Source organism: Nuphar pumila, chromosome 13 (genome assembly GCF_984573655.1).
Source record: "Nuphar pumila chromosome 13, dmNupPumi1.hap1.1, whole genome shotgun sequence".
NCBI lineage: Eukaryota > Viridiplantae > Streptophyta > Magnoliopsida > Nymphaeales > Nymphaeaceae > Nuphar > Nuphar pumila.
In genome coordinates, this window is record NC_143261.1 from 45,688,049 (window position 1) to 45,700,308 (window position 12,260).

Below are 12,260 nucleotides of genomic sequence, written 5' to 3' on the forward strand. Positions count from 1 at the left end.
AATAGGGGTGCAGCCCCCTTGTAAACTTCACTTCTTGTGATGCTTTTCAAGCATCCTTTTTACATAAATAAAATTATTTATTTATGTGTGTGTTGTTCTTATTTTACACTTTTTAAGGGCTTTGCTTAAAGTGTCTTTTAGACACTTCGTTCGATCATTCCAAGGGCGTTCGTGGAAGACCACCATTTCATTACATGGTATCAGAGGTACGGGAATATTAGATCTTGGAGAAAAGCTGCCTCGGTTTTCATGCCCCTTGCAAAAGTGTTTTGCCGCTTGAAGGAAAGTGTTTTATCACTTCATTTGAAGAGCTCCCACATCTTGTATCCCTTTCCTTTTTCATTCTTTTATTGTTCTTCTCTTCTATCCCTATTCTTTTTCTCCCCTTGTAATCGATGGATGACAATGATAAAGTCACCATCATTCCCATGAAGTTAAGTGATACGAATTATGAAACATGGGCTTATATCATGAAGCACCATGTATGGGGAAAAGGTTTATGGGGGATTGTGGATGGTTCCGATTCGGAACCTAAACTATCTCTTACCAAAAAAGAGGGAGATAAAGAGGTTCCTCTATCGAAAGAAGAGAAAATCAAAGCCCTAGCCTCTTATGAGAAAAAATGGAAAGAGTGGAGAATGGCTCATGCAAAAATAATGTCATGGCTTAAGAATACCTTAAAAATATGTATTCCCTTAAAGATATTGCACATGTGTACAACCTCCAAAAAAAGGTTCGAATAATGACTCAAGGTGATAAAACGATTCGTGAATATTACAATGGGTTATCGGAACTTTGGGAGGAACTTTCTCTCTTAGAACCAAAGTGGCATTGTGCCGAAGATATTGAGCTTCGCCAAAAGCAACTTGATGATGAACACTTTTACCAATTTATAACTGGGTTAAGGCCGGAATTTGAAACCACCAAATCGGCCCTCCCTCACCTGGGAAAGATTCCCTCCATTGTTGAAACTATTGAAGAACTAACAATGGAGGAAAATCGTCTCCGAAAAGGTTCCTCTAAAACTGATGATGATTCCGTCCTAGCTGTATCTAGGCCTGGGAATCACACTCGCACTTACAGGCCACCTCATTTTGGGAGGCAAAATGGTGAGTTTGATAAAAGAAAGGTGATTTGTCATCACTGTCATGAACCGGGGCATTATAGGCCTCAATGTCCAAAATTAAAGAAAAGAGATGAAAAGAAGGTTGCATCAGTTGAAGAATCAAAAGATCAAGATGCACCTGTTTCTATGGCTCAACTTATGGAGATCCTTCAGCCTCTTCTTCAAGGGGTCTCTTCTTCCGCTGAAGCCTCAACTAGAGCGGCAATTGCATCTGTTTCCGGTCCAGGTAACTTTTCTTGGCTTTTAGATTCTGGTGCCTCATTTCATATGACCCCACATTATAAATGTTTATCCGAATGTCTTAAAAATAACTCAAGTATTTCAAAAGTCTTTACAGCAGATGGAACATCTCTTGAAATAAAGGGAATTGGGTGTTTTGAAAAACACAAAACTTTTTGTGTTCCAGAAGTTAGATATATCCCAAAACTTAATTTGAATCTCTTATCTGTTTCTCAAATTTCTGATTATAGATGTAATATATCTTTCTCTTCTGATGGTTCTTGGATACAGGATCGCCAATCAGGGAAGCTGATTGGGGAAGGCCATAGAGAAGGAGGACTATAGTACATGGATTTTTTGGAGCTACCCAAGAATGTTTTTTGCTTAAATGTTCAGAAATTGGAAACAGACTTATGGCACAAAAGAATTGGCCATCCTCATATGTCTAAAATCCAATATTTTCCAAATTTGGGAAAGTTTTGTAAATCTGAAAATTTTGCTTGTAAAGACTGCATTCTTGGAAAAATGAAAAGATTACCTTTCTCTAGTAGAACTTTTGTCTCTTCAAAACCACTTGAGTTAATACATTCAGATGTTTGGGGACCCGCACCAGTAATTTCTAAAGGTGGTTTTGCATATTATGTCATCTTTATAGATGATTTTACTAGACATACTTGGATTTATTTTCTTAAACATAAATCCGAAGTTTTTACTCACTTTCAAATATTTCATAAAATGGTCACAAACAAATTTCAAAGTAATGTCTTCATTTTTCGCACTGATTCAGGGGGAGAATTTATGTCTAGAGAGTTTAAAAACTATCTTATTTCATATGGCATTATTTATCAACGATCTTGCCCAAACACCCCACAACAGAATGGTCTTGCAGAACGCAAACATCGTCACATTATGGAGATCACTCGGACTTTGCTAATAGCAAGCCAAGTGCCAAAAGGGTTTTGGGCAGAAGCAGTTTTAATTGCTACTTATCTCATAAACCGAATGACATCTTCTTTTTTAGAAAACATATCTCCGGTTAAAAAACTTTATACCTTAGCTCCAGACTACTCCAGACTAAGAGTATTTGGTTGCAAATGTTTTGTATTTACAAACAAAAACGATAAATTCTCCCCTCGTGCAATCCCATGTGCCTTTTTAGGATATGCCGAAAACCAAAAAGGGTACAGATGTTACGATGTTCAAAATAATAAATTATATGTGTCAAAGAATGTGACCTTTCTTGAAAAGAAGTTTTTTTTTAAAGTGAAAAACACAAGAATATTACTGAATATTCCTTTTTAATTGACTTAACTTCCAAATCCGATGAAGAGAATTTAGAATATAGTTTTGACCATGACCAAAGCCCTACTAGCTTTGATCTTGATACTGAAGATCAAACTAGTAGGGATGTTAGTCTTCAGTATTCAAGACGAAGAATTGGAGAGCAACGCCCTCCATGCGCATTATAAAGATTTTCTGAAGTTCCTCCTCATAGGACTTCTAGAATCTCTACCTCCATGCGCATTATAAAGATTTTCTGAAGTTCCTCCTCATAGGACTTCTAGAATCTCTAGACCCCCCGGGAAGTTTGTGTCTTATGAATCTTTTTCACCCTCATATAGGGCAGCTCTTGCTTTAATTCAATCCTATGTTGAACCTTCCTCATATTTTGAAGCCAAAAATCATGCAGAATGGATTGAAGCTATGAAATTAGAGCTAGATGCTTTAGAAAAAGTCAATACTTGGTCTATCCAAGACCTACCTCTTGAAAAGAAACCTATAGGTTGTCCATGGGTCTATAAAGTCAAACCAAAAGTGATGGGACCCTAGAAAGATACAAGGCACGTCTTGTAGCCAAAGGCTACGCTCAAGAGTATGGCATTGATTACGAGGAAACCTTTGCTCCTGTGGCTCGAATGACCACAGTTCAAACTTTAATTGCCTTAGCCTCTATTAAGAAATGGCCTATATTTCAAATGGACGTTAAAAATGCATTCTTAAATGGGAGCCTTGTTGAAGAAGTATACATGGAAGCTCCTTCTGGTATTAGTCTTCTTAAGGGTAAAATTCTTCGTCTTGAGAAAACGCTTTATGATCTTAAACAGGCACCAAAAGCCGGGTATGACAGGTTTAGTCATGTTATGACTAATATTAGTTTTCGTTCTTGTTTGACTAACACTGTCTTGTTTATTAAGCAATCTTATGCAGGTATCATTATCCTTCTTCTTTATGTGGATGATATGATCATCACTGGAGGTGACAAACAGGGAGTTGCTAATATCAAAACTCTTCTTAAAACTCATTTTGAGATGTCTGACCTAGGACTATTACGATATTTCCTCGGCATAGAAATTGCTTATTCCCCTAGAGGGTATTTGATTTCTCAAACTAAATTTGCTTTTGACATTGTTTGCAGGTCTGGCATTTCAGATCAAAAGAAAGTAGATACTCCAGAAGTAGTTAATGTTAAGATGAAAATTGATGATGGAGAACGACTTGAAGATCCTACTTCATTTAGACAACTTTTTGGAGCTCTTTCCTACCTTTCTATCACTCGGCCAGACATTGCACATGTTGTCCACACAGCTAGTCAATTTCAACATGCTCTCACCTCTGTTCACATGGGAGCAGTCTTACGCATTATTAGATATTTAAAGAGTTCTCTTTCACGAGGACTTTTCTTGTCTGCATCATCTTCTTTAGATTTAATTGCTTATACTGATGCTGACTGAGGAGGTGATTCTAATGATAGACACTCAACCACTGGTTTTTGTGTGTTCTTAGGTGAATCTCATATCGTGAAGGTGCAAGAAGCAACAGAAGGTCTCTCTTTCCTCCACTGAAGCCGAATATAGAGTCATGGCAACCACCACAATAGAAGTTGTTTGGCTCCGAAGATTGTTAGCTGACATGAGAGCTGAAGCAACACAGGCCTCTCACATGTGCTGTGACAATAAGAGTGCAATCTACATCGCAAGCAATCGGACCTTTCATGAACGCACCAAACACATAGAGATGGATTGTCACTATGTTTGAGAGGAGTACCTACACGGCACCATTGATCTGCCATATGTTACATCTGAGTACCAACTAGCAGATTTCTTCACCAAACCTCTTGCGGCTCCCAGATTTCACTTCCTCTTAGACAAACTTTCGCTCATTGTACCGTAAGTTTAAGGGGGAGTGTTAAAATGTAATATAGATATATATAATAATAATAATAATATATTATTATTATTATTATATATTTATTATGTCGGTTTAGTAAGCAACGAAGTAGTGATTGGAGTGTAGTGAAGCTTGGTGAGCAAGAAATACCGGTGGATGATTGTTTCAAATATTTGGGATCTATCATTCAAAAGTATGGAGAAATTGATGGAGATGTAAATCATAGGATAAAGGTTGGGTGGATGAAATGGAAAAGTGCAACTGGAGTGTTGTGCGATCGTAGAATGCCATTGCGGTTGAAGGGAAAGTTTTATAGGACGACTATTAGGCCCGCTTTACTATATGGTACGGAATGTTGGGCTGCCAAGAGACATCATATTCAAAAATTGAGTGTAGCTGAGATGCGTATGCTTAGATGGATGTGTGGAAATACAATAAAAGATAAGATTCGGAATGAAGAGATACGTAAGAAGGTAGGCATTGCACCCATTGAAAATAAGATGAGAGAGAATCGTTTACGGTGGTTTGGACATATTCGGCGAAGGCCTAATGATGCTCCAGTTAGAAGGATAGAGAAATGGGAAAATATATTAGTTAAAAGAGGTCGGGGTAGGCCTAGGAAGACATGGATGGAGATGATAGGAAAGGATATGAATGCTTTGAACCTCACCGAGGACATGGCATTGGATAGAAATGATTGGAGGAGAAGGATTCATGTGGAAGACCCAGAATGATTTTCTTTTTTGGTTCATATCGCCGATCCCAATTGTTTTAGGATGAAGGCGTAGTTGTTGTTGTTGTTGTTGTATTTTTTATTTTCTTTTAATTTATTGTACAATAAATATTATCTAGTTCGTATCGAACTAGATAATATCTAGTTTGGTTAAGTTCCACTTGGAACTTAACCAAATATTAGCTGTTGGAACTAGTCCAACAGCTAGATTTCTAGCCATTGGACTAGTCCAACAGCTAGATTTCTAGCCATTGGACTAGTCCAACAGCTAGAAGGGAGAGCTCTCCCATTAGCTCTTGTATAAATAGGGGTGCAGCCCCCTTGTAAACTTCACTTCTTGTAATGCTTTTCAAGCATCCTTTTTACATAAATAAAATTATTTATTTATGTGTGTATTGTTCCTATTTTACCCTTTTTAAGGGTTTTGCTTAAAGTGTCTTTTAGACACTTCGTTCGATCATTCAAAGGGCATTCTTGGAAGACCACCATTTCATTATATATATATATATATATATTATTATTATATATATATATATTACATTTTAACATATACTTCTCAGCAAAATGGGGTGGCTGAACGAAAACACAGGCATCTCCTTGACGTAGCACGCACCCTTATGATTCAATCTAATGTTCCGGCTTCATATTGGGGTGATGCAGTTACTACTGCCTGTTACTTGATTAACTGCATGTCGTCTTCATCTGTGGAAGACCAAATCCCTTTACAAATCCTGTATCCGAGTGCACCTCTCTTTCCTCTTTCGCCCAAGGTATTTGGGTGTGTTTGCTTTGTGCATAGACTTGGACCTGATCGTGATAAGTTAGCACCTCAAGCCACTAAGTGTATATTTATAGGCTATCCAAAAAACCAAAAGGGGTATCGATGTTATGATCCGATCTCTCGTCGGGAGTATGTCAGTGCGGATGTATCCTTCCTGGAGTCCCTTTCATACTATTCTAGTACTGGTACTCGGCTGCAATCTAATCATGATGACTCTTTTTCACTTTTTGTTCCTCCTCTTCCTTTGGAATTGGTGCCCTTATTATCGAATCCAACTCCACCTCCCTCACGGTTTCACAATCCTCCATTGGTGTATGTGCGTAGAGCTCCCACTCCTCAGGTGCCTTTATCTACTTTTTCTCTTGAGGTAAGTACTCCTGATAGCGATGACATTCATGCTGATAGCTCTGCGGAAGGGAACATGACAATGTACCTTATACCCTATATCTAAGTTTGTGTCTGATGCCAGACTCGGTAATCAGATGAAAGCTTTTATTTTCGCCTTAACTGCTGAAACTATTCATATGAGTTATCAACAGGCAGTTCTCGATAGTCGATGCTTTGCTGTCTCAACAGACATGGGACCTTGTTGATCCCCCAGAGGATGTGGACATTGTTGGATGCAAATGGGTATATACCATTAAGTATAACTCAGATGGTTCAATTGAAGGTATAAGGCCAGGTTAGTAGCAAAAGGCTATACTCAAACATATGGGGCTGATTTCTTTGAGACCTTTTCTCATGTGGTACGAATGGGCACCATTCGTCTTGTTCTTTTTGTAGTTGTTCACCGTGGATGGAGTTTGTGTCAGCTAGATGTGAAAAATGCATTCCTATATGGAGATTTGTCTGAGATTGTCTACATGCAACAACCTCCTGCGTACGAGGTTGAGGAGGAGTGTCAGAAAGTGTGTAGATTAAGAAAGGCGATATATGGTTTAAAGCAAAGTCCTCAAACATGGTTTCAAAAGTTGTTTGAAGTAATGTCAAAGTTTGGCTTTAATAGATCAGCGTCCGATCACACATTATTTATTAAGACAACTAACTCAGGCATAGTAGTTATGGTGGTATATATGGATGACATCATCCTTACAGAAGATAACATGAATGATATTGAAGCTACAAATGCTCATCTTCAAAAACATTTTGTTACAAAAGACCTTGGTTCCCTTAGATACTTTCTGGGCATAGAAATAGCCAGGGTCAGTGAGGGTGTGGTTTTGTCACAATGGAAGTATGTTCTTAATTTACTAAAAGAAACAGGAATGTTGGGAGCTAAACCAACAAATATTCCCATGGATAACAAAGTTCATTTGTTGAAAGAGGGGTCAAAACCTGTTGATAGCAGAAGATATCGCTCACTGGTAGGAAAGTTACTATATGTGACAGTGACTAGACCTAATATTGCTTTGGTTGTAAACAAGGTTAGCCAATTCATGGACAAACCGACTGAGGTACACTGGAATGCTGCAATGATGATACTCAGATACTTAAAATCTTCTCCTGGAAAAGGGTTATTATTCAAGAAAGGGGGTACCCTGAAGATAGTTGCTTACTTTGATGCTGATTATGCTGGGTCTATAGAGGATAGAAAATCTACCACAGGATTCTGTGTATTTGTGGGAGGTAACTTAATTTTTTGGAGAACAAGAAGCAAACCGTGGTTGCTAGGTTGAGTGTCGAATCAGAATATAGGGTTATGGCCCAAACAGCAGCTGAATTGATGTGGGTTCGAACTATGCTGAGTGATCTTCAAGTGAAGGTTCCATCTCCTATGGTGATGATGTGTGATAACAAGGCGGCTACATATATAGCAAATAATCCGGTATTTCATGAGAAGACAAAACATATTGAAGTTGACTGTCACTACATAAGAGATATGGTTCAAGATGGACATATCTCTACCAAGCATGTTAACTTTGAGGACCAAGTTGCAGATATTTTTACAAAGCCTCTTGCCAGACCCAGTTTCTCAAAATGTTGCGGCAAGCTGAGCATGATTGATATCTATGCTCCAGCTTGAGGGGGAGTGTTAAGAATAGTCGACCACTTAAAGTCTTTATTCTTAAAAGTTGTTTTTAGGTATTTTATCCCTCTTCTTTTCTCTCTCTGCCTCGGTTTCTGTGTATTCTACATCGTTCTTTTAGACTAGCTTTGCTTTAGGTTCTATCTAGTATGCAAAAATCAATTCAAACGGTATTGATTACTTTATATTCTATTTCTGCTACTCACAAGCTAATTTTAATGTACTAATTGTTGATTCTATCCATTTTAATATATATGCATCTCAGCCATAAGAATGATATGTTCTTGTTGCTTCTTTGCTGCCCAGCATTGAGCACAGTGAAAAAGCATATGTTTACCATAGTGTGTTATTAAAATGACCTAGGAGAAGCACCAAATTATTATTCAACAGAGCTCCTACTACCCGTTCTCTTGAGACCCATAGTTTTGATGTATTATATTGTGGTACTGTAAGGTTTCCAATCTTATTTGTACCTTTCTCATTTGCCTTCCTATATTATTATTATGTTCTCATTGTCACTTATTCTAACCCTACCTACTCCAGGGTATCCTCTATTGAGCGTCAGTTTTCAATTTTACATGTCATAACCCACTATGGATGGTATGATATCGCTATCACCCTTTTTTCCTTTTATCTTACAGTATCAGAAGCAAGCAGAAACAGTAAGGCAGCAAATGAATTGGGCCTGGCATTGTTACCTGAAGCCTACCTATTCTTTAGGTCCATGTGGACCTATTCCTTTATGATTCGTTTGAATCCTGTTAATCAAAATCTAACACAGCCATATCTGGATCCAACCAGATTTTGATGCTACTCCTAGCAAGGGATAATAGATTCATCTTGGATCCAGCATAGACCTTGCAACGTTTACTACAAAAATGGTAAAAATGGCAGGGTTTTATCCTGAATTTTTATGAATTAATATGGCTCTCATTGCCTTGTTGATGATGGATATTGGGCTAATCAGAGAGTGTTGCCTAATAGCAAATCTAACAGGACTTTTATGTGCAGAACTCTTTCATCCCATATTATGGCAACTTAACATCCCTGCAATGCACAGCAGAGTAATGTCCACATCCGATTCTTGTGGCCGACTTTGCATTTTCTAATATCTCAACTCAATGATGTCACTCGTATTTTTATTCATCCATGGTTCTTTTCCTTTTCTCCCCGAGCTTCTCATGTTGCTTGGATAAGCAAACCCAAACAAGTATTTTTTAAAAAGCAATCCAGACACCATACTGAAGGTATCAAAACCAAAAGTGGTATTTACTTGTTCCTCTTACAGCTTATGTGTCGTCAATGACTTGTAAAGCACTTGCATATTTAGGCCCCGGTGCGCTCACCGGCCAGCATCATTCGGACTGCACTATTCGTTCTCTACATGGAGGATTTTCAGTCATTAGCTATGTATCTCCTCCCAATGTTGAGCCACCTTGCATCATCCAATTTTACAACATCATATGATAAAGAGATTAATTGTTGAAGAAGAATGATTTTATTAATAATAAACTTGACAGAGAGAGGGTAGACAAACAATCTACCACCACTCATGGTAATCAGAAGACACTCGAGGACCAGGAAAAACAGTAAGAATGACAAACGAATCCCAGCTATGCTTGGCAGAAAAGTATGTTCCGAACCACTGAGCAGACTTTAGATCGAATTCTAGCATAATGCCTGACAATAATCGAACTTCAACGCGCTTCTGTCTCTGTGAGAACTGCCTGACACATCGCTCTAGCTGGTAATAAACTGAGAAGAATGGCCTGAGTAACTTGAATCGTTTGCCATATGCATAAGTGTACCGAGGAGGTAACTCCTGACGGTCGAAGTAGTCCCACACGATTTCTTCTTCATGAAGGTTCTCGATCAATAATTTGTACACCAAGAAGTAGGTAGTGGCTTCTTGCTATTATATCTGAATGAGTTGGCTCGAGATGGCACATACCGGAAGAACCAAAACTGCAATGCATAGATGCACCCATCTAATAAGATTGAATCTTTGAGTGTGAAGTGGGTCAATCCTCGATACAAGAAAGCAAGTGCGGCCATGGTGATAGAGAGACGGTTGGTCTACCGACTTCTCCATCTTCGCAAAGCTATACTATTCTGATGTCAACGTAGTTCCGCCCATTTTGGAAGAAGGTTAGTCCTATTGTGCACAAGACCATCTTATGTTGAATCCTTTCTCGTGCTGCTCTAATCTACGAAGAAGAAGACAGTCTCTTCGAAAACTTCACGATACTCAACACGTGTTCTTTTCTCGAAGCTGATCTCCCCAACTACAAACTTGAGGAATTCAAAACAACCACTAATGTACAGAAAAGCAAAACCAGCACAAGCAACGCTCAGTTTTAGAACTAGAAACGGATATGCCTAACGCACGAAGCAACACTAGCTCTAGCGTAAACTTCGTCTTGGAATTTATGAATTGACGTTGCAAATGTGATTTCCCTTGATAGAATAACAAATAAGGCCTGGATCGGCAGTTAATAACCTCAGATCCACGAAGACTTATGCCTTAGAGATCATAATCCAACAGATGGCCCGATTTCGATTCAATTTGCGATAGAAAACGGGAAAATCCTTGTGAAAAAAAAGAAAAGGAAGAGCGAGAGAGGGAAAGAGAGTTTTCTCACCCCGTGGTTGAAGGCAGCGACGCATAGACCGGTGGCGAGGCCGAGAAGGCAACCGATGAGAAGCAGCGCCCACTCCGGCGGAGCGCCGTCTCCGAGCACGTCGTGTGGTGGAGCGGAAGAAGAAGAGGGAGACGACGAGAGAGGAAGAGGAGAGAGAGGTCCGGCCTCCCTGTCCAGATGCTTCCTGCTGAGCCTTCGGCTGGACAACCCTCGCTCCAAACGCTTCAACAGATCCCGAAGGCTCCTCCTCCCGGCCTGCGCCTCCAAATCCGGCTCCGACGAAGGTCCCGCCGATCGGAGAAGGTACGCTTGGTCGCCGAATTCCCCTGCAGACATCTTTCTTTGCTCTCCTCCTCTTTGTCTCTGTCTCTCACCCCGCAATCCCCATCGTCCGGAAATGCTTGCTCCGCTCCCAATTCCGAGAGCGATCAGAACTCGTGGAGAAGAGATCTGCAATTCGGAATCCCTGGAGGAGGTGGAGAGAGAAGAGATGAAGGATCCGCCTCGCCGGCGGATCTTGGATCGCCGGGGAAAACCGACAGAAAGAGGAGACCAACCAATCAACCGAACGATCGAATGAGACTCCTTGGGCTCCCTTCCCTTCCCACTTCCACCCGGACTCTTACTTTTATCTGTACTTTTTCCACAAAATACGAATCTGCTATGAGAGAATATGAATGAAAATGTGTCACTGCAACTTATTATTCACAAAGGTCTCCTTCGTTGGGTCGGTCGGTCTCATGCTGCAACGACGACTTCTTTTCATGGCCACCTCTCCTCTCCCTTCCCTTCTTGAACGCCCGGTCAACATTTCATTAGTTTCCAATGCTTTCTTGAACCCAAAAAATGAGGCCGTCCACTTTAAGATTTCCTTCAGACGAAGCAGGTTATATGTTCTACATCTCATGATCGGGGTCCCAAAGAGCACTACATATGTAAGCATGTGCGTCTCGTATCCCCATGTTTGTCAGCATTAATTAGCGTTGGAGTTTGATGTGATTGCAAAGACTTAAGTACCCTCTCCTCCATTGGTGCAAAAAAAAATGACGGTTCTTGAAAAGGAGTGGTTATAAAGACTTAAGTGCCCCGAAGATGATTATTTAAGACCCAGTCTCTGCACTGCAGGATTATCCGAGAAAGAAATCTCCCCTGGAGGAGGCCATGAACATCAACCCTCTTACTCTCTCTCTCCCTTCTATTTTTGTTTCTGTGCACATCCATTAGAAGATCATACATTGCTCCATCAAGCACCGACTGACCTGCACATTGACTGTTGTGGAGCCTGATTCAAAGTTTTTACCTTTACAGGAGGAGGGTTTGGGGGCTCATCCCAGCGTGGGTAGCATCATTCAACTCTCACTCTCTCTCTCTTCCTTTTATTTCTGCTTCTGTGCACATCCATTAGAAGATCATACATTGCTCCATCAAGCACCGACTGACCTGCACATTTACTGTTGTGGAGCCTGATTCAGACTTTTTACCCTTACAGGAGGAGGGTCTGAGGGCTCCTCTCAGCGTGGGTAGCATCATTCAACTTGAAGAGTTGTGGAGTCTGATTTAGAGTT

The 12,260-nt window shown here is 40.0% G+C and overlaps 1 protein-coding gene across 2 annotated transcripts in view; it reads right to left on the reverse strand.

The window, feature by feature from the left end:
* The window catches only part of CLC-F (chloride channel F), a 61,812-nt gene extending 50,311 nt beyond the window's left edge, over positions 1-11,501 (reverse strand). The window contains exon 1 of one of the 2 annotated variants that reach the window (XM_089984981.1): positions 10,696-11,501. In XM_089984981.1, the coding sequence (XP_089841107.1) occupies positions 10,696-11,031 (336 nt within the window). In that variant the 5' untranslated portion in view covers positions 11,032-11,501. The remainder of the gene's footprint in view (positions 1-10,695) is intronic. The other variant, XM_089984982.1, reaches the window with a different exon arrangement.
* Positions 11,502-12,260: the final 759 nt, after the last annotated feature.